This window comes from Sesamum indicum, linkage group LG1, assembly GCF_026168435.1.
Source record: "Sesamum indicum cultivar Baizhima isolate 11 linkage group LG1, ASM2616843v1, whole genome shotgun sequence".
NCBI classification, from domain to species: domain Eukaryota; kingdom Viridiplantae; phylum Streptophyta; class Magnoliopsida; order Lamiales; family Pedaliaceae; genus Sesamum; species Sesamum indicum.
The window spans coordinates 13,794,970-13,817,500 of NC_142657.1; the positions used below are offsets into that span (position 1 = coordinate 13,794,970).

At 36.4% G+C, this 22,531-nt stretch overlaps 2 protein-coding genes across 2 annotated transcripts; both read right to left on the reverse strand.

Moving 5' to 3' along the window:
- Positions 1 to 3,117: 3,117 nt before the first annotated feature.
- LOC105160404 (DEA(D/H)-box RNA helicase family protein) lies at positions 3,118 to 16,330 on the reverse strand. Its single transcript, XM_011077769.3, has 19 exons — positions 15,714 to 16,330; positions 12,885 to 13,039; positions 12,713 to 12,800; positions 12,126 to 12,356; positions 11,479 to 11,574; positions 10,672 to 10,860; positions 10,403 to 10,562; positions 10,194 to 10,324; positions 9,076 to 9,243; positions 8,721 to 8,993; positions 7,581 to 7,775; positions 6,873 to 7,076; positions 6,608 to 6,677; positions 6,376 to 6,524; positions 5,333 to 5,638; positions 4,949 to 5,008; positions 4,694 to 4,846; positions 4,465 to 4,575; positions 3,118 to 4,263 (listed from the first exon to the last, which is right to left on the reverse strand). Exons 1-19 carry the CDS (start codon positions 16,131 to 16,133, stop codon positions 3,793 to 3,795), a joined length of 3,630 nt encoding a protein of 1,209 aa, XP_011076071.1. The 5' UTR covers positions 16,134 to 16,330; the 3' UTR covers positions 3,118 to 3,792.
- A 1,063-nt stretch (positions 16,331 to 17,393) lies between these two features.
- LOC105160412 (fructose-bisphosphate aldolase 3, chloroplastic-like) lies at positions 17,394 to 20,775 on the reverse strand. The gene is made up of 6 exons (XM_011077780.3): positions 20,456 to 20,775; positions 19,438 to 19,707; positions 19,139 to 19,248; positions 18,959 to 19,049; positions 18,557 to 18,826; positions 17,394 to 17,988 (listed from the first exon to the last, which is right to left on the reverse strand). The coding sequence occupies exons 1-6, from the start codon at positions 20,615 to 20,617 to the stop codon at positions 17,710 to 17,712; spliced, it is 1,182 nt and encodes a 393-aa protein (XP_011076082.2). The 5' UTR covers positions 20,618 to 20,775; the 3' UTR covers positions 17,394 to 17,709.
- Positions 20,776 to 22,531: the final 1,756 nt, after the last annotated feature.

Consider the following 22,531-nt stretch of genomic DNA (forward strand, 5'->3'; position numbering starts at 1 on the left):
ACGAGGAAGGACATATTTCCCATTTAATGATGCATGCCCAACTTGGTAGCATTTATCTCTATGCTATATATCGCTAATTATGTAAATTCCTTTTCAATATTCCTAACAGTAATTAATATATATCATAGTCACGTTTCATTTGTGGCTTTATTTTTCCTCCAAGAATTTGAGAGTAATTAACATGAAACTATTAATGCAAATTAATAAACGGCAAAGTGTATTCATGAGGACGTAAAGAAAAATATTGCGGCGTCTTATATATATATATATATAGATAGATGGAAGAGGTTGAAATATGTCGACTCTTGTTCAAGTGGTAAAATTTAAGTTAAAATTCATTGAACAAAATAATTGTGGGTTTTGTATATTTTCAATTTTATTGAATGTGTATTTCATTTGAAATGATTAATATATTTCATTATTATTTATATTTTAAAATGAAGAATGTATCTTTGGTCCCATATGTTAGGATTTGTTTTTTATCTAGTCATATTTGTTACGATTTTCTCACATTTTATCCCATAAATTTAGAATTTTCTCACTTTTAGTTCGTGAGTGCATTTGTCTAATTAATGAAAATTGTAAAATAATGTAGGTGACACTGCTAATGGCGTCGTTAGTTATTGGATAGAAATGTACGAGAGGGTGAAACTTGAGAAAATTTTCAAGTAATGAGATGTAAAGTGATAAAATCATAATGAATGGAATTAAATTGAAAAAAAAAAAACTTAATATATAGGACCATAAAAATGATTTTAAAAAATACAAATATCAAACTATATTGAGTAATTATATTTTGTTATCTGAACTACACTCATTTATACTCCATCTAAATTTTTTTGTGACAACTTACCATGTCAAGTTTACAAAATTCAATCAATTCTTATGTTAAAAAAATATCACGTGCAGTACATATATACATATATGGAGAAAAATTTATTTTTAAATATCACATGTGCACTGTATATATTATTTTTTTTTTAATAGAAAAATCAATCAGAAAATGATCATATATCGTAACTTGCAAATTTCGTAAAGTTGAAAAAAATATATTTAGATGAAAAAATATATAAAATAGATATAATTTGAAAGGTAAAATATAATTTATCCTAAATTATTGAGCTCTTTTTGTTTGTTTGGGGGGGGGGGGGGGGGTTGGAGTTTGATCCTTTCGACTTAAACTTGAACTATGAGATTTTGGGCATGATAATGAAGAAGATGACTATGATTACGACTTTGAAAAAAGAAAAATTAACCCATGTGAAGTTAGGCATATGGAGATGCTTTGACTAATCAAAGTGATGATTATAGACATAAGTCAATAAAATAATAGTCTTGAAATGATTAATAATTGCATAATGGCAGAAGACATTTTAGGTTAAGAATGGCATCAAATCACATCTTCATCCTCAAAGTACTTGTCCACATTGTTACTCAAAAGTTGACTAAACTAAACTCGTGTTCGAATAAAAGGACAAAGGACTTCAAATTAGCGCTACCTTAACATTAACACAAAATAATCTATCCTCGTACTATTGTTTACAATGAAAAACATATAACTTCATGACAAAATACACATTTTTTATGAGTCGATAACGATTTCTTCGTACTTCTATTTTCAAAATAAATAAAATTATATAATATTAATGTTAAAAGGCTCATGACTTTGTTATTTATTGATATTATGAAGTGATTGACACAAATATATATGATAACTTTTAAGCTCAAAAAAATGTTGTCAACCAAGTCATAGAAAAATTCTTATTCAAACTAAATATGGTACAATCAAATCAATCACAGAGCAAGTGTTGTACATTTGCTTTATAATTGATTACTTTATCTGAATAATACACCAACCAAACCGTAAATATATTAGACTTTTCATATAATTAATTTAGATCCAATCAAATTTTATTTGTGTTAGAATTTCCCCAAATCATAAACGGGTAGCAAGCAAGAATTATGGGCATTAGAAGGAATTTGATGATCCCATATGAAAAGACCAACAAGCCCATCTAGTCTTCTATTCTCCCCACATGACAAGATTTTGAAAACCCCATATGGTTCTTGAGATTTTGACCAACCTGTCTGTTATTGGAATTATACAAATCTAAGATCCAAGATCAAGTTGTGATGATAAATTAAAAGAAGACATGCATGATATGTTAGGGTTTGGTTTGCCCCCACCCAAAGATCCACTCACCTCTTATTCTAACAAGAAAAAAAAAGGGGGGGAGGGGGGTCCCCTAAACTTTAGTGTCATTTCAATTGAAAAATGTGACACTAACTTTAAGCAATTGCAAGTTGTGTGATTTGGACATTAATGGTGGCAAACATACTATCAACATGTACAGTTTCATGACAATTTTTGTGTCATCACATTGTTGGATTATAAGGTCAATGGTGTGTACCTTATAAGTTACACCGTCCATGAGCCATCCAGGCCAGGCCTCCATAAGATTAACATTTTCTATTTAAATTATAGTGATGATATATTTTAGTGGGAATTGAGGACAGGAAGGAGCATCCCTTCCCAAGCTGTCTCGAACTCATGCAGTCAGATTCCATTTCTCTCAACATTATTTACCTAATCAATTACATGATTCCGACAGCCAGATCAATGTCGTGTTTCGAGGACAATTTACTCTTTATTTTATTTTTCCTATTTCTTCCAATTATAGTAAACTATACACAAATTACTGTAAGGTGGTCCATCAAGTCTGATTGATCTGTGGCAGGACCGAAATTTAAAATAAAATAATATTATTTCAAATCGAGAAATGGGGCATTACAGCCCAATATAAGTTAATCATTAAAATACACAGGGGCAAATAAAGAAATTGTATCCCCTTTCTGCCTACTGATTTCCAAAGTATTGGTGGGCTCTCTCTGCAGGCCATCAAGAGAGGAGATTGATAATGGGCGACCTGAAAACGGGCTGCAATTCGGCCCAACAATAAAAGGCTGGATGATTTTTAGCTCCAACCATTATTAGAATGGGGCGGAACATGCCCCTAAATCATATGTCGCTACCCACCAACTGCCCTTATATCGATAGAGGAATATAATAAAACACAATCTACCAATATAAGTTATCAACTTAGGGCGAGATAATCATACAAAGAGATACACAATTGCTTATTTTTCAATTCAAATCCAATGTATGGTAGCTGAAACTCAATCTTCCTGGACCATCCTTGCCAATTGGATGGATTTTTAATATAAATTAAGCATCCATTCTATTAACAATTGGGTGGGTGGGGTGATGCAACCAAATGCAGTTGAGTCTTCAAAACTAAGAGGAAATTTCCAGAGAACACCACCACTCGGGCCATAAACCATGCATACTCCTCATTATAGATAAAAAGGGAGGATTAGTTGGATTAGTGGGGTGGACAGAATCACCCTTTTCCGGTCAAAGTGTTGATTTTCCAACAGTTCTCGGCTTCCCAGGTCAAGAAGCAACCCAGAAACCCCAAGCAAACATAAGCCAATGAAAGTCGGTCAAAAGCTGGCCAGCACTCTAGCTCGGTACCCACTCAAGGTTTGGTTCCCTTCACAAGCAGAGATAGGAGAAGAATGGGAAGATATCTCACCTTGAACTTGAAACTCTGTGCATCGACGGTAAAGTCTCAGCATGATGCTTCACAACTTTCTTGTTGCTTATGTGGCAGTGGCAAAGCACTCCTTAGCTGGCATCCATGCAAGGCTGCGGCTACTTTTGTGCCTACCAACAGGTATCTCTTCTTTACTGTAACTCGGTGCATGTCACATTCCAAGACACCTACAAGTTTATTTGTGATCTTTCTTGCTTTTTTTCAGCAGCATTGATATGTGGTCAATATAATCACGACCTACTACATTCCCCCCTAGTAGCCACTGCAGAGCCTCAGCTGCTGCATCTTTTTCTGCTTGCTTCTTGTTGTTGCAAGGCTGCCCCATAAGCTGCATACCATTGAATTCCACTGTTGCTTGAAACTGATTGTTCTTTAGCTGCTTAGTCTTATAGCTGGGTGTGGCATGGCCTGCCCGAGTCAGCAACGTCTGCAGCTGGCTTTTAGGGTTATCACCTCCAGGGCCACTTTCTGTATTAAACGTCAAGGCTGGTTTTTGTGCTGCTGTTGGCCCAATGGATTGACTGCAAGGCTGTAGTACCTGACGGTTGAACACAAACCTGCCACCACACTGATCTTCTGCGATCAGCAGACGTACTGCTGAAAGAAGCTCATGATATGTGCGTATGTCCATTGCGGGATTTAGAAGCTGCTCGTTGAAAAAGAAAAAAAACTCCCTGTTATTAGATCATCAGCATAGGTTATATTCATTAAAACCAGCAAAACTAGAAACTGATTTTTCACTAGCAAAATCCACACAATGGCATGACTAAACTGCTACTCCCATGGACACTGAAGAAGACAGGAAACAAGTTAAAGAGAGGTATAACGCTTCATTTCTTATACTAACTTTGATCTGAATTAATTGGTCAAGCTCTCTCCTCAAACTCTGATATAGGTCTGCTAAAGCAGGATCCATATAAAACTCCAAGTATCCACCCAACATTTTCAAGTGGCCATCCTGTGAAATCATTCACAAGATATTGATAAGTCAGTCGCCAACATCTTGATCTCAATAAATATAGAGGGCTTCAAATCGTACTTAGGGCAAGAAAATAAATGTAGATTAAGAATCGTACCATATCCCCTTTCGTGATGCTTCCACCAAATAAGAGCAGCATTGAATCAGACACAGCAGTTGAATCCCGAAGAAAGACAGAGTTTACTTTTATCTTTTCATTGAAAACGAGCCATGGATAAGGTATTCTTGAGTGACGTGCATTCACCGAGTTCTACTCCAATTTGAAAGAGAGACCAAAATAAAACCTCTAGTGATGTATAATGTTTCAATCCCAATAACAACTAGAAGATGTTAAGCTAGTAGGGACACTCACAGAGTACAAAAGCACCTGCCCATCTTCCATTGTTTTCAGGGAGAACGATCTTTCATTGTGCTGTCAACGAGTTCAAACCATGTCATTGAAAATGAAAAGGTAGTTAAATTAATGGTGAACAAACTCGAGGAAACTAAAACCACTTTGCTGGATAAACAATGGGTTAAATGAATTTAAAATAATTTTTTTAATCAAAATGCTTGAAGTAGCAACGGCGAGAAGGCACCCATCATTGTCCTTTCATGTACAAGGAGTCTAAACAACCAACATCATCCGCGCACAGGAAAAGAGAACCAGGATACAGGCAACCATATAAATAAAAGAAAAATAAAGTTACTTGATACTACTGATTATCTTTGTACAGCAAATAACACCATGGCTTACCACAACAGAGCAAATTCCAGGATACAACCCATAACAAATAATTGCACGAAGGAGATGTTCATCATAGCTCCAGACATTATAAATGGTTGGGTTGCTATCAACAAGACCTGTGTCCTTCAGCAAAGAGTAGAACTCCTTACGAAGGGAATCAATAGCTTTCATAGACTGTGCAGACAGAAAATTCTTCCAGCAATATTCATATCCAGCGTTATCTCTATCAGCAACTTTCCAGCCCTCATATGCCCGGACAAGAGCAAGATGGTCACTGTAATCATGTGAAAACTGTGCTTTTGCTGCGTCCGCAAGCTAAAGCAGAAAACAAGTATGTTACAACAATCTAGATAAAATATAGTCAATCCTCACTACAGGAATAAAATCTTCATGAAAGATGCGAAAATGGATATAATCTCAGCCCATACTTCAAGAGAACATAGACTTCAAAGCATCCAAGGTTTAAACATAAAAAAAAGAGACAGCAAATATAAGAAAACTCTAAGTTCTGAAACTTGGGCATTATGTTTGAGATTGGAAAAGAGTTTAAATCATCCTGGCATTGGTACTACAAAACCACCCAAACAGACTTTGACAACATTATGCTTTAAGCTAGATAAGGCAGCTGACGAGGAAGTATAAAGTTTCAACCCAGAGTTTTTCTCAGAACTAGCTTGATCCGTGAACAAACCTAGAAACAACAGAAACCAACCTACTCCATGGACAGAAGTGCAATAACACACAAATCATTCTGACCATTGGACCCTAAGGTATGAACATGCAACACATTCCTCAGATCTTTCCAGGAATAAAATATCACTAAAGGCTTGAGTCAAACAAGATGAGTCTTTGTAATTATCCACATAAAATGAGGAAGGAGGTCAAGGTTTTGTTAATTGATGGTAACAAATTCAATTTTCGAACAACTTCTGCAATGTAAGTATGAAAAAGCAAATATATATATATATATAGAGAGAGAGAGAGAGATGTGCCCAGGAAAATCAATATATTTGTGCTCATAGAACAATACGTAGTTTTAGACCGGTTCTCACATCCTTCTTATCCATTGGAGCTAAAAAAGGATCACGGACACTTAGACCAGCAACGACACTTAGTATTGGGTCCAAGCAATTAAATATAACACCAAGTATAAGCATTTTCCCAAGTTTGGGCTCCATAGGAAGCATTGTAAGGTAGCGTCCTGCAAAAGAAATCAGCCAAGTGTATAACATAATGCCTTGTTAACCATAAAACGGATGCCAAAATAAGATATTTCAAGCTTACCTAAAACAGTCAAATTCTCATTCTCATCTAAAGCCCCAATGATTTTTAGGTATTCAATGGCATTTTGGACCTATCATTGAAAATAAGTGAAGTCATATAACAGCCTTGGACATGGAACTACAACCATAAACATGCAACTATCAATGCTCATTCCATGATCTTTTTTATCAAGACAAGTTCCCGTGAATACACTGCAAATAGAACATATTCCAGGTGACAGGCAGCCAATGATATGATGAAGAAACATATCTGGAGTGAGCATTACCGCAAGATACTCTGGTGATTGCAATGCCCTAGATAGGAACTCAGAGATACCACCGAGTTTCAGACTCTTGATTTGCAAACAAAGAGACTGCAGAGGAGTCCTTAGAATTTCGGGTAGTTGATACTCCGCGAAAGCATCAAACACGCATCTTGGATAGAGATGATAGCATTCTCCTGGCTGAACACGTCCAGCTCTTCCTCTTCTCTATTTACAAAACCAAAAATAATAGAGAGAAATAAAGAGAAATTAATATACAAAATAAAAACCTACCCATGTGAGATTGAAGTACCCCAATATGTGGCAACTCTCATAGGACACCATTGTGAGCACGTGTCTTAAGAGTACAACCCCATTAAAGTAGAACTTTTAGTTCAGCTATATATGTAAGCTATACCAAACGATAATTTGTATATGGCATCTAGTAGAAGTTATATACATTTTTATCTTGGGGGTACTGTCATCTGCACCTTTCATCAATTTTATCAGCAGTCAACACCCAAAACTGAAATATACTTATAGCAGATCTTTGCTATAAGTGATATCTGTTTAGAATAATATTTTCTTGGATCACATTGAATAAACCAAGAAATATTAATGATTTTATGTAATAAGTTGAATGAATTTTATATGTAAAGAGAAGGCAAATAAGCTAATAAATACTCATTCCCATGGACAAATAATCAAACTCAAGCACCATTAACCACGTACTTGTTTTGCTGAAACCTTCGAAATCCAGGAAGGAAGCAAACAAGGAGTGTTATTTAGCGCATCATATGATGTCTCTTTTGCTTTCCCGCAGTCAATTACAAAAACCACATCATCAATAGTGATGCTGGTTTCAGCAATATTGGTGGCCAGGACAATCTTCCTTATTCCATCTTCAGGTTTGTTAAAAATCAATTTCTGCAGTCATTGAAGATCAAATGCAAGTTCTTTAGCAGAGGGGAAAATTTTCTATCCAACACAGAAATGACCAAGAAACACAATAGATTTTTGTCACTGCTTCAATTACGAAAAATAGAGGAAAGATTGAAATTCTGGTTTTCATTTCCAGGAAAAAATTATTACACGTATTTGATACTCAAATGCAAGTGACCTCTACAATTTGAAACAACCGCCTGCTTTGGTCTTAAATTGTGAAATACATAGCCAGTTTCAAGATACTTTATTTATGAGGATAATACATGTAAGTAACCAACACTGTACAGAAAGGAGGTCAATAGAAGGTTGCAGGCGTGAATAATCATGTGTTCAATATAAAAAAATATATGGAAGTTTTTGTTTTTTTAAAGGATCAAGCAGCCCAGTTCTAGGTGACATTTGACATAGTCAAGGTTAGAAAACCTTTTAACTTGTCTATACGCTTTTCTGTTGTGACTGCCAAAGCAGTATTACCAGCTTCAGAAGTATATTAAGTAATTACATGTCCTACATTTGATATTTTGATTAAAAACTAACCCTTGGAATAACTACTTAGTAGTTATCAAGCTTCATGACAGAAATCACTAAAGAAAGGCTGAAGGGCAAAATCAATTGGACTTCATCTTAATATTTCCTTTTTCTCAGGGAATCTGATTATCTGCCTGGAGAAAACATAATAAAGTTTTAGTGGTCAGTCTATGTAGAAGCACCAGCTGATATTAAGGACGGGGACGGTTGCACTAATGAGAAGATCTTAAGGACCAGCACAAACCTGGTCCGGTCTGGGGGAAGATAGAGAGCAAGAGTTTATGGTAAAAAATGACCAATTACAAATATCCAGCACAACAAACTAATTTTTAATGTCAACATGATAGAAGGTAGTACCTAATTACCAAAGGCAAGATATCAAGAAGTAATCTCAATTACCTGTTCTTCGCTGCCCATTGAACCATGGCATGCCAATAGTAAAACTAGATTTGTATCTCCTAGTATAGGATGAGCTTGGAGCTTATCTTTCAGAGATGTTATATCATCCCAGCCAGTCATGAAAACTAAAATAGCCCCTGGCCTTTCATTTTCACATATATTGCATAGAAGATACTCTATGAGATTGAAACCAAGGCAATCAGGGTTCCAATTAGACAAGGACTCCCTTGTCAGAGCACTATAATCCTTGAAGTCAGCAGCACTAAGTGTATCCTGATTCATTTTCAAGGAAGTTGATTATAGTATCATAAGGATACAACGAATAACATTACTGAAGTACAGTGACGTAGATTACCTCCACTGCTGAAACAATTTGGCTTTTTCTCTTTCTTGGTGTTTGTTTGCTCATCTTCCACATCTTTTCTATACCATAATCGTCTATTTGATTATAAGGTGTCAACTGGTATCCTGTTGTCTCCAAAATACTTTCTAGGAAATGTGTCCGTACTGGATAAGTAAAACCCTATCAAAAAAGAGAGAAGAATTGGTGTAGCATCATATTTATAGGAGTACCTTCTAAAACCAAGGTCATATGAGATAAGTAAGACCCCAAAATGGGCTAACTTCGTCATTAAATTTCTAGAAATTCCGTATACAATTTCTCAAGAAGCATCAGTTTTACAACTCATTGAAAATGAAACTAATGACACAAAAAGCACCCTCAATACGACATCACGTTTACTAAAATTTCACAGTGAAAATTGCAAACTAGAACTTTGTGGAAAATTGTATTAAAGTGCCTGGCAACTATGTCCCCCAACTACAGCCAGAGTTTTAGATGCATTTACATTATTGCTATCAGACAACTGTTGCTCTTTGAAGAGAAGCAGACTTCTCTCTGTTGAGATTAAGAGCAATGAATTTTTCTGATTGAAACTTCCACGGAGAATAAAGAAGTACAGATATCATACATGTTCTTTAGAGATATGATGGACATAATTTGCATCCACAAATACATGCCTCATGATAATCACATGTAAAAGCGCCACATTTTGACTAAGAAAATGTAATAAAAACCAATTTATGTCATACAACATAGCAACTCTGTCAATCACCTTTCAACCTGACAGCTCACTAGTGGAGAATTCTTGTTTAATGCACAAACTAAATGCTCCCTCCAATTTATGTGTGTGAACTGCAGGAACCAACATTAACAAATGCATCCCCTTCGATTTTAATACAAGAGGAAAACAAAAACTAGCATGATTATTTGGCAATTAAATGGTCCATTCTTTGAAAGCATTCCCTGTCTACCCATATACAAGAAAACCAGAATGACAGAGTTATGGTCAGTACGAACTATGATTTTAAAATGGTGGAACATTACACATGATCCTGATTATTTGCAATGAATGATCAGCCAATTGAAAGTAATCCCTCTCATCCAAACATGAAGAAAAACAAAACACCTACCGGGATTTGAACCACTGGAGCCCCACCAAAGTATGAGGAGAAAAGTTCTGCATCTAAAGTTGCACTCATCAAAATAAGCCGCAATTCTGGACGACGAGGAAGAAGATCTTTCAAAACGATAAGCAGAAAATCTGCCATCAAACATGCAAAAAAGTTAGTAAGTTCTCTTGCCATGTTTGTTTTACGAAGTTAATTAATACATAGGATACCTTCATTTATCCCACGTTCATGAATTTCATCCACTATAATATGTGTTACACCCTTTAAGTTTCTGTCAATTAATAATCTGCGCAACAAGATGCCAGTTGTGCAGAAAAGGAGGTGGGTATCCCTTCCTTTCACGCCCTCTAGCCGAACTTTATATCCAACCTATAATGTGGATGTGAAGTGTAAGGGAGGATATCTTTACACTTTGACTTACAAAATCATAGAAAAATGTTACCACAGAGGTGATTGCATTCATTCATTAGAAACTCACTGTTTCCCCCAGATTCTCCCCCCTCTCTGTAGCAATCCTCTCAGATACAGATATCGCAGATATTCTTCTTGGCTGAGTACATATAATATTGCACGTGGCCCCATGCATAGAGTCTATCTCAGACTCCAAAATAAATTGAGGAATTTGGGTAGTCTTGCCACAACCAGTTTCTCCAGAGATGATGACAACCTAAAAGTAATGTCCATACATCAATATTGGCTGATATTCAAGGGGATCCCCTCCGATTTCACACACCAAAAAAAAACTGTGAATTTCCTTTGATTAGCAGCAGCATCAAAACTAAAATTCAGAAGAGAGAAACACCTCAATTTTGTGTGAAAGGCCATTAGCAATCATCTAAGTAAGAATTCTCCAGAGCAATAATATTTTGCAATTACGTCAGATAAAGATAGTTGAAAGTGAAGGGATATTTTTCTGCTGCTCAGAAATAAACCCCCTCTCTTTCTCACACACATGTTTTGCCGTTAAGTTGGAAAGGGGAAGTTTAAAAGATCTTCTTCTTAGAATATCTTTTCCAGATAATGGCATCCAAAAATTACTTCTTCAGCAGGATGCGAAATAACCAATTAATCGGAATAGGACGGGGCCACAACTCCTTGACTCGCAACAGTGAGTACATCTGCATTGCTTATCCACATAAAAAATAGCTTCCATACGCGAAAAAAGACAAAGAAGAGCATCACTGTGAAGTTCAGCACACAACAAATTAAACAAGCTAACTTATTGAACAGTGTATTAATTCCAAGCAATAATCAGCAAAGGAAATTGCCTGAAATTTTGAAATACCTGGTTCTGTGAAATGGCATTTAATATTGTGTCTTTCTCCTTGTAAGCAGGGAGACTACAACGGAAGTCCATCATCTTTCTTCCTCCGGGAGATTCCTGAAAAAAATTGACAAGATGATGATGACTGTGTCACTTTCTCTATTCCAATTACAAATGACAACTGGACATATATATTAATGAGAAAATTGTTAGATTACACAAACGATGAATAAGAACAGAAATCTATTGAGAAATCAAAACGTAAGTTACATTAATAGAAAACATCAAAAGTATGATATCATTCTTAGTATATTACAAATATAACCAATTTCTAGAGATGTCTGCATGCAGGACCAAGTTATAAACCATCATAAATTCATGACTTTAAACAGGAGGTAAATAGGGATCAGGTTTTTTATAAATCAAAGTCAACACCATGACTTGGGAATTCATAACATAGTATACTAGTTGCTCATTATAATCTCAGTTTAACAATTAGGGTGCATCACAAAACAGAATCTTGATGTATCAAAAGTTCAATTATAGCAAATTACTACAATAAGCAGCTAAGAAACCATCAGAGTTGGGAAGCTTTTTCAATTACAGGGCACATAAATATTAACTCTATAAAGTCAACTCATCATATCAATCTTTAGAGGAAATTGAACCTGCCAAGTGTACTGCTCATTGCGCATTTGTACACTTCTACGCCAGAAAATTTTCTCCATGGCAGCTTTACTATGTGGAAGTGGTTCTGGTTCCTCAAAAAGGGATTCTTCAGCAGCAATATTGGCATCACTACTAGATGTTGAAAGCGTATCCAGACTCTTACACTTCCCAGAAATGTAGTCCACAAAATAAGCATCCACGCGCTTTTGCAGACCAGGAGGCAAGATCACCTAAAAATTCTCGAAGTAATTGGAACATGTAACCGGATAACTCTGTGGAGTGCACACATAAACTCGGAGTTCTTCTCACTAGCTTTTCTCTTATTCCTATACTGATTTATTTTGAATGGCGGATGGGGATTGAAGAGCATAGCTCAATTGATAGATAAGTTGAGAAAGCTTTTAGACAATGATGAGACAAGCAAGTATTCCACTATAAAGTCACAAGTACCAAGAGGTTGAATAGCTGCACTAGTAGTGGATAAGAAATGAAATGAATTATCAAGATGACTCAGAAAATAAACTTAATATAGGAATTCTATTATGTTGAATCCAATACAACTATGTGAAAGATCACAAGAAAATACCTCCCTCTGGGGACGCTTGTCATCAAGATCAAACCGGTAATTGGGTAATGGAACTTTACTCACAACAACTACTTTCATATAGAGATGGCTGCAAAATAAACATTTTCATAGTTAAGCTCAAAAGAAATGTACTGAGCATTACAGGTGTGAATATAAATCACGCCCGAGGTACCTATATAAGCCCATTTTGCTTGCTAAGGCTGCTATTTGCTCAAAATCACGTCTATCCTTTTTTTCTCTCGATACCAACTCTTGCTTATCTGCACTGCGCAAAAGAGTGTTTAACTTCCGTTTCCATGCAATAATATTCTCCGAGGAAGCAGCAACCTGAAATTAAAAAAGAAAGTTAAAAGGAAAAAAGAAAAAAAAGAAAGAAAGAAGATTGTACGATAACCGCTGCATGAAAGCAATAGACCGAACCCAAATTCATACCTAAGCACACATATCAAAACAAAATATCAATAATAACATCTATGGAAATCAGTAAACAACATCTAAGTTCAAACAATAGGTACAAAAAAGAACTACACTATGAAATGCTTTGAATGAAAAATAATGACATTTTGACAGCACGGTATGTTGATCGTTACCACCATATTTTAATGTTTTGGTGACTTCCCATCCCCATCCAAAATGATAACACTCTTCACAAGTGGTCCTCGCATGCACTATAGAGCTTTTTGATGCTAAATTTCCAATCAGTGGGAAGAAGATAATATTTCATGATCAACATACACTGGGAAGAACTTAATCCAGTCTAGTTAATTTTATTACTTTTAACTTTCTGATTGTGAATTTCCAATGGCAAAGTACAATAGTTCCTGATATTTATGCAAGAGAGGAACTTAAGCCCAACCTGAGTTCATTTTTAAGTAATTTTTTCTCCGAATGTTTTCAGATGAAATACCCCTTCTTTACCAAGATCAATCCTCTCCTCTACTCTACCCCTAATTTGGGACTGGGTAATCTGGGCCTCTATGTGCTAAATCAGATAATGCACTTTTGAACAAATTATATGATTATTTAGCAAGGACTGTGAATTTGTACTTGTTCTGAACTTATGTTATTAATATAGTTTGTCTAGTTCAAATAGCAAGACCCCTACATCCTTTTCTTATCAGTAAATTTCTGTTTTCACCAGCATCCAAGAAAGGGGGGGAAACTCTCTAATGTATAAGTGTCCTAAAAGGATGTCATTGTTATTTTAACTGCAGTACAGCTTCTAAATTGAAGGAAGAAGTTAAAAAGATGACAAGACCCACTACAAGAAGGGGGAAAAAGGGAATGATAATATCTTGACAACAACTCTGGATAACTTGAAAAAGGAAACTTGTATGTGATGACTGTCTTATACCTAAAAAACAACTGACACTCAATCTAGCACCCCCTTGAGAGCTAGTTCCTTTCATTACTAGTGTTGCAATCAGGCTTGGCACCTTCCCTTCCTCCTTTTCTTCTGTGCTTGGATTATATTTTAACCTACTCATAGATTGAAAGCTTACTCCTTGTCCTAAGCCAGGTTTTAATTAGACTTGAAAACTTTAAAAGATTTAGCAACTTGAGGGTCTTATCTTGAAAGGCAAACTAAAAAGAAAGACTCACTTCATTTATCGCCAGGACTTGTAACCACACCGACTACTCTCACTGTTTAAGTTCCGACTGCCTTGAACCCATAACTGCTTTTACGGAAAGAAAGAATGAAAATGAAGGGGACAGAAAGTAGAATTGACAATCTTTCCTGAGGGAAAAGAAGGGAGATTTTTTAATAGAAGTTTCGCTTTCGCTTCGCTACCACTCGCCAGAAAGTAGGTTCATTATGAGCTTGCTTGCCGACAATTTGATCTGCTCAATTACATCGAGCCTCCCGCTTGTCAAAAAGCTATAGTCAGTTGAACTTTCACTTGCCTTACTTCTTTCGCTTCCCTCAGGGCTAGCAGAGGGGGCTAACCTTCGAGTAGAGGCCAGGAGTACCTATATATAAGAATAAGATAATTGGCTATATTATACAGTAAAAAGGCATTCTTCTTTACTCTCAACAGCTTATCGAAGAGCTTATGAGACTAGTGAAAGAATTTCATTGCCTTGCTTTATCCAGCAAGAAAACTCCTTCGCTCCTCTCCTTATCAGTCTGAGGTTGTGGCTCATCGAGAACAATCTATGGTGTGCAGGGAGACCATAGCTGAGGTTGGGCTTGATCCAAAACCTCTTACTATCCTGGGTGGAAGTGAAAAGGCTAAGGGACATGCAGATTACAGCATCGCTGATTCAGAGGAGATTACGATATTGTGGGGACAAATTTCATGACAGGCACTGTTATTGATCTACAACATTCTGGTCATGCGGCATCGGGTTCCATGACTGGAAGAGCAGGTAAGATGAGTGAGAAGCAGCCGCAACCCTCTAGGACAGTTAGAAAACGAGGAAGCCCGGGAATGTGGCTGACTACGGTCAATCCAATAAATGAATCTACATCCTTTTCCTTATCAGTAAATTTCTGTTGTATGGGATTGACTGTCTTATACCTAAAAAACAACTGAGACTTATCAAGAACAAATTGAAAATCACACGGCCATCAAGTTGGTTGCAACTAGCTGTAAAATCTAATAATCCACTTGTGAGAAGAAACTCATCACCACAAGGAATTTCGGTTCTGTTTCTATCCCTTTTATCGTCATAAAGCATCCCCTGCTGAATACATTCCTAAACCACCATATTATAGAAAAATAGCAATTGCGTGAATGAAGATTCACAAGCTCCGTATAGCAACTGAATCATTACAGACAATAAACAAGAATAAAAACATTGAATAAATCTGAACCCAGCTCCACGCTGTGATTAAAGCTTACCTAATTTCACCTTAATTATATTTAAGTATCCAATTCACAAGTAAGATGTATCATCAATACAACCAAATGCATTCATGAACAAAAACTCGACTGCATTACCGGAAAAGACAAACACAAAAGGAGACACATATTGAGTATCTATACATAAAACATACAGGCTGTGCCGAAAATTCGAATCCGGAGTCTTCTTCCGCCACCTCATCATGCCGTGAAATTTCCTTCTGCTGTTGAAGTTGCTTCCGATAGAGATGAGGAGGCAAGTAAGGATAAGAACTAACGTTATTACTACTAGCATCATTATTGACTTTTGGGCTAGTAAACGAGCGCCGTTCGTCACCATCACTGTAAGTGGCTACATTTGTAGGCTTGGAATCGGTAGTGGTCGAGGCAGCGGTAATTACAGAGCGGAGGCGATGGTGTGGCGGTACATAAAGCGCGCCGTAAGGAGACGGCGGCCGGTCCTTCATCCTGACGAGTAGGCGCAGCGGCGGCGGTGGCGGTGGGGTGGCGTTATGGGGTTTTAGGGTTTTGGAGTAGGAACTGTAAGGAGAGAATTTGAGCGGAAGGAGGTACATGCAACGTTGAAAATGAGCTCCCACGGTGTCGCAGCCAAGACGGTGGCGGTTCCGTTGGGTTTAGGCACTAAGCCGGATTGTCAACCGCGGAGGCGGATGGTTGGATTTGGTGATGGAACTGAACAGCAAGACTGATGATCGGAAATTCTAAGGGGAAACGTGAGGCGCACGTGCGGTTAGTAAAATCTGACAGAGAGCCACGTCATCAAATATCAATAAACAAGCAAATATATTTTGGGTTTTTTTTTTCCTTTTTTTTTTTGTAAATTGTAATTTCTTTTCAAGAAAACAAATAGTAAAATCCAAAAATCATTTTTGGTGTTTGAAAGGATTTGAATTAAGTATTTGAAATTCATAATTTCAAATCTTTCAATGTAAATATAATTAAAGTGACAATTAATGAGATTTGAATATGCATGTGTATATTAATTGAGAATCCATTGCCCAATAGGAATGGCAAGGGGTGGATTTAGGTACGAGCTTATCAAAATTAAGAATTTGACCCACTAAAAAAAGAAAAAATTGGATTAAGGATCCAGACTTAGGACAAAGCGTGTTGGACCAATAAATTTGATTTTATAACTTTAAAATATTAGATAATATATTTTTTAAATAACAGTACTACAATTACTTTATAAATATGTAATGATAAAATTATTGAGAGTTCAATCCTTTTTATAAATATATACGTTCATATTTTAGACGTTAACTATTAAAAATTTTAAAATATGCTCCTATAAACTATTTATATTATTATTTTAAATTATAAATATATGAATTTTCTATGTTATAACTTATATATAAGTTTAAATAAAATACACAGTTTCTTTTCATATATGTATAAATATATCTTATGTAAACATATATAAAACTTTTAAAAAAAAAGATAAAAGGATAGATTCGAGTACAAAATACTAGGACCTAAATTTACATCGAGACCAAATTAAGACTTCATAACCCGCTCCAAACGGGGTGAGCAGGTCTAGGATAGACACAAATCAAATGCCCATTCCTATTACCAAGAATCCATTTTCATCTCTAATATCTAAAATTCAATTTTAATTTAGGTAACAATTTATTTTGGTAATTTCAAGATGACAAAAGGCTTACACCTGATATTGGTAAATACTTTGCATTTCTTGGGATATCACACGATATTGGTTCGATTCCCAGTGATGCTTATCCAGGATTATCTTCATTGAAGAGCAGGAAAAGGGACAAGCAAATCCCAATTAATAATTCAAAAAGCGGAGGAAAAGGTTCATGACCGAGCACAAAATTTAATAAACGTAAATAAGTACAAAGTTACAGTAGATGCATAAGTATTTAGCTCACACTACCATCCTGATACTAAACAAACATTCCTTCACAATGGTACATTAAGCCTCATGGTCCTCATCAATATCCCAACCTCATACAGGCTAAAGTTTGGATACTTGGTTCTCACTTATGACAACTTATTACAAACATTATTCAAGAACTAAGTAATTTAGACCAAGAAACAAAAAGATTGAAAAGGGCTATTGCATTCGAGTCTTTCACTGAAGGGAGCAACTAAGGGCTTTTGAGCCCCCAGTTAGTATGTATAGCCCTTGACAAACATTCCCTTCTTAGCCTCCTCGTTCTCGCCCTCAGCTGAGTACTTTCCAAGTTGTGCCAAGGAGTTTGCCTTTGCACGCACCAAAAGTGCTTTCTGTGCTGCTTCTACGTTCTCTGGGTGACCTTGCCATGTCTTGAGCACAGTGTTTTGCAGTGCTCGTGCATAGGAGAAAGATACATGCCATGGGTTGGGACTTTGGTTCATTGCGTTGAGGTTCAATGTTGCCTCCACTTCAGATTGTCCTCCTGACAAGAACTGAAACCAGAAACGAAGTTTACAAAGAGACCGCTGAGATTAAGAACAATTCACCTAAAGAGGATAACGGATCTGGCTGGCAATGGTACATTTCTGATGCAAGCGAAGAGTCTGTATTATCAAAATCATTAATGGATTGGTTTTTATGAAAAGAGAAACAAGCACCAGTCAACAGAATCAACTTGTTCAAATTATTGTTTTAAGTATTGATGCATGCAGTAAATTAACCAAATGAAACTGTGTTCCAAGTCATTGACGTGAAACACGTAGTACGACCTTGCTAGTTTCTGATAAGTTCTGAACAAGCACAACCCTAATTTTACCAGGGTATGGAAATTGATCCTAGTAAGTGGCCCATATAATGTTTTAGATGCCAAAAGTGGCATCCTTTTTCAAATCCTATGAACTGTGAAGGAACTTTTATGTTTGCTTTCTTACTAAGACAAAGTCCAAGCCAAATAATAACTCAAAAAGTCCCCATTCCTCGATAACTACCTAATAAGATAAAAGCCAAAAAGTACCAGCAAAGCATTTGTAATATCATTGATAATGTGTTCATGTGAAGTACCATGATTCCAGGGACCGCAGGAGGCACTCTTCTTCGAAGCATGGTGAGTGTATATTTGGCAATGGTATCTGGTGAAGCTTTCTCTTTGTGTTCAGCCCCTGGAGTTACCATGCTCGGTTTAAGCAGAATTCCTTCGAACGTGACATTGTTCTCCGCCAAGTAGTAGAAGACCTCGGCCCATACTCTCTCTGCCACTTCAAGTGTCCTCTCGATTGGATGATCCCCATCGAGAAGAATCTCAGGTTCAACAATAGGCACAAGGCCATTTTCCTGTATAGAAACATAAAAACATCTGACTTTGTATAAAACAAGGCTACACTCCAGTTGTAAAAGCGAAGTAGCAAGTCAAGCAAATTCCAAGAGAAGAGAAGGGTAGTACGGTACGGAATTTTGAATAGGTACCTGAGAAATTGCGGCATAACGTGCGAGACCCCAAGCTGCTTCTTTAACAGCCAAAGCAGACGGACCACAGGGTATGCTCACAACAGTTCTCCTAAAATACTCAGATGCAAATGCAAAATGGTAAGTAGACCTAAGTATGGTGTAACAAATGAAGTAAATATATTAAGAAAAACAGCATACCACTTTGCAAAACGAGCCCCTTGCTTATAGTATTCGGCAGATCTAGAAGCCAATCCATCCAATCCCTGGCACCACGATTCATTGTTTGACCCTGGTAGTGGAACCAAACCCTGTCCCAAAGGAGAAAAAAATAAAAAAGCAAGGGAAGGAAAAGATAAAAGAGAACAAATTAGATTGACAACTTGGCATCCGGAGTCCAAATTCTTAAGAAATGTGATAATCAATGGAGATCTTACACAGGTACTATATGACGTGATTTGGTAACATTTGGGAAAAATCAAAATTCATTTTAAGCTCACCTTATCAACTTTGATACCAGGAACGATATTCTCATCACGCAAGCAGTCCACGAACTTCTTTCCGTCCGTGGTTGACTGGTAAAGTGTCTCTTCAAAGAGAATGGCACCAGAAATATATTCACCGAGGCCAGGAGTAGTCAGGAGAAGTTGTCTATAAGCCTGTCTGTTTGTTTCTGTGTTGTCAAGTCCAATGGACGCCAACCTCTTTCCACATGTCGCATTTGATTCATCAATTGCAAGGATTCCCCTACCTGGAGATGCAATTGATTTCTGCTCCAACAAAAACAAAGCAGGAAACACTTTAGCAAAGAGACAAATTAGCTAATATATGAGCAGCAAAGGCTTTGCATTATCATGTTACAATTTAATTTAAGGGGGCTAAAAAAGAAGAGAAGTGGATTCCTACTAAATTAAACAATCAACAGTTGCAGTCAACCAGAATATTATTTGATGCTGCAGTACCAGCGTGCATCATGACCTCACAATGATATAATTAGAAGACTAACCATTTCATATACAAATAAATTTAACACTCTCAACAAATTCACTTCAGCACATACGCTCTTCAAATTCTCGCGTAGGCTCTCAAGATTTAGCAAATTGGCGTTTATCATGGTGAATTTTAACTACCAATCAATGCAGCCTCCATGTTAAAAGCCACAAAAACAAGAAGTAAACTAAAGCAATTCAATCATTGTGGTTATAGCTCAGGTGAAAACAAAAGGAAAATCCATAAAATTTCAGTAGAACATAAACAAAATGATCGAGCAAGAAATGGAATCAGTTACGAAATCTAGTATCAAAACAGCAAGGGAAACTTATATTTTCCAATAAAGCTGCACACCATACATTTGCCTAATAATTTCGTACACACTCCAAACCATGATCACCAACACAAACAACATTTACAAAAAACCTCAAGCCGCCCAACATCCAAAGCGAAGAAAAATGCAAATACTATGAACAAAACAATCTACCAAACAATTAATCCACACGCAAGCATGGAGAAATTCCTTACGGCGGTTTTGATAAGTTCATCCGTGTAAGATCCAGCACGGATAACCGATACACGGCGGGTGGGGAACCGCGCCGCCGATCCAGGTCGCTGATTGACTGCCTGCTGGCCTGCGATCCACGATGAAGAGGAGGCAGTCAATTTCAGCAAACTCGAGCAAGCCATCGCTCTTTGTTTGCGTCGATAACCAACTCCGTGCGAGAAAAAGAGAGAAAAATGAAGAGGGTATTATGGTGTATTGTGGGGCAATGGGTTTATTAAGAGAGAAAAGGGAATGAGTTGTTTTCTTCTTTATCTCGGAGAGTCCGCTGGTGAACTAAAAAGACAGACTCATCAGCACCTACCAAACAATGACTTGCTCTACCTCTCCGTATCAGGGGGTTACAAAATTACCTTGCTGTCCTTTGCTTGGTTTTTTGTCTTTTTCTTTATTTGGATACTTTTACATCCATTTTTCTTGCATGCTGCAGAATTTTGCACGCATGTCGTGTATACTATTATAAAAAAAAAATATTTGTAGTAATTTTTTACTATTTGAATTTATTTTTTAAAAAAATAATCAGAATATTAATTTTAATATTTTTTTCTTTTCATTCCATATTTTTCTCACGCTACTCCATATTTCTTTCTCTTTTTTTCAATTAGAGTAAATTTAATTTATAAGTTAAATTACAATCACACATGATGGAGTAACCGTGTGGTAATGCCAAAGTATTCTCCAAATTCTGTCAAGATAAATCTGCACTGATGATAAGTTGTTTAATCTCATTTATCACTATAGTAGCCAGTGCCTCAGGTGCCCTCTCAATGTGTTGATATTTTTTTCGATTGTGCTCCTGCCACAAATGATAGACCAGAGATCCCAATAATCCTCGATAAGTTGCAGTGATCATATGGCGGTCTCTCCATCTCCTTGCTGCCCAAAGAACTCCATACCTCTATTATGGTGCGGCCAAGGGAACCGAACCCGTCTCCAAATAGCTGCGATGCACCGGTATGAACACCAACAGTTGAAAAATAGATGAGAATGGTTTCCAAGCTATCCACAATTGCATAGATTACAACGTCCGTTCGAATGACTAAGCCAAGGTTTGTCCATAGTAGACAACTTGCTGAGTATGGTTAGCCACGGAATAAAGATATTACAAGATATCTTCAAAGTACTTAGAAGTAGAGAAAACCAACCTACTTTAGGCCTTGATGGCTGAATAAGTGTGTAAGAAGCCATGGCCGAAAAGATGCCACCATTTGTACGTTAACTAATCATATCAATACCTCCATGGATAATAAGTAAAAGAGTGCATAATATCCCAAAAGTCAATATGTATAAATTTATAATGAGGAGCCAACACCACTCACCATAAATAATCACTCTACTCACTAAATCATCAATAGAGGTGGTTGTTAACTGTGAACCACTCAAGAACCTATGAATGAGTGATTTAAGGTCATGCCATGGATCCTGCCAAATAAAAAAAAAACCCCAATTGCCTATTCAGTATTCAATTTATGTCTCTATATTTCTTTCTTCCCACACATTTTTGTAATTCTCAATTCCTCACTATACAATTGTTTCTTTTCACATTTTTTTTTTGTCTTAATCCACACCACATTTTTATTTTATATACTCAAGGAGATCACATGCAGCGGCGACCAATACTTTTTAAATAGAATAACTTTTATTTTTCAATACGAATTATAGCAGTTATCATCTAATCATATTTGTTAAATTTTGTCATTCAAAAGTACACGATCTTACATCCCAAGCTACTTTCGATAAAAAAAAAAATCATCAAACACTAGTCACATATGCATATGGAATTTGTAAGGGCAAAAAACGTCACTCCACGACAATTTTATTTGGATAACTTAGTACTTGTAAGATTGTACCAATAATGCCTGAGAAGAACAAGTAGAAATAAGTAATACCACCATAACTATATCAATTGATACAAGATTGTAATATTTTCATATTGTAATTTCCTAATAGAGTTTTACGCCATGCATATCATAATTTTTTGCATATTAGGTTTCAAAATAAATATTTATTTTTTTATAATAACATATAGGCTGATTAAA

Excerpts from the sequence above, each read along its gene's own strand:
- LOC105160404 (XM_011077769.3), bottom strand. The coding sequence starts at position 16,133 with ATGTACCTCCTTCCGCTCAAATTCTCTCCTTACAGTTCCTACTCCAAA. Across the intron at positions 12,801-12,884 it reads AGCAAAATGGGCTTATATAG|CCATCTCTATATGAAAGTAG; the intron begins GTACCTCGGGCG and ends TTTATTTTGCAG. Across the intron at positions 12,357-12,712 it reads ACAAGCGTCCCCAGAGGGAG|GTGATCTTGCCTCCTGGTCT; the intron begins GTATTTTCTTGT and ends GAGAATTTTTAG.
- LOC105160412 (XM_011077780.3), bottom strand. The coding sequence starts at position 20,617 with ATGGCTTGCTCGAGTTTGCTGAAATTGACTGCCTCCTCTTCATCGTGG. Across the intron at positions 19,249-19,437 it reads CTGGTATCAAAGTTGATAAG|GGTTTGGTTCCACTACCAGG; the intron begins GTGAGCTTAAAA and ends CCTTTGGGACAG. Across the intron at positions 17,989-18,556 it reads CTGCGGTCCCTGGAATCATG|TTCTTGTCAGGAGGACAATC; the intron begins GTACTTCACATG and ends TTCTGGTTTCAG.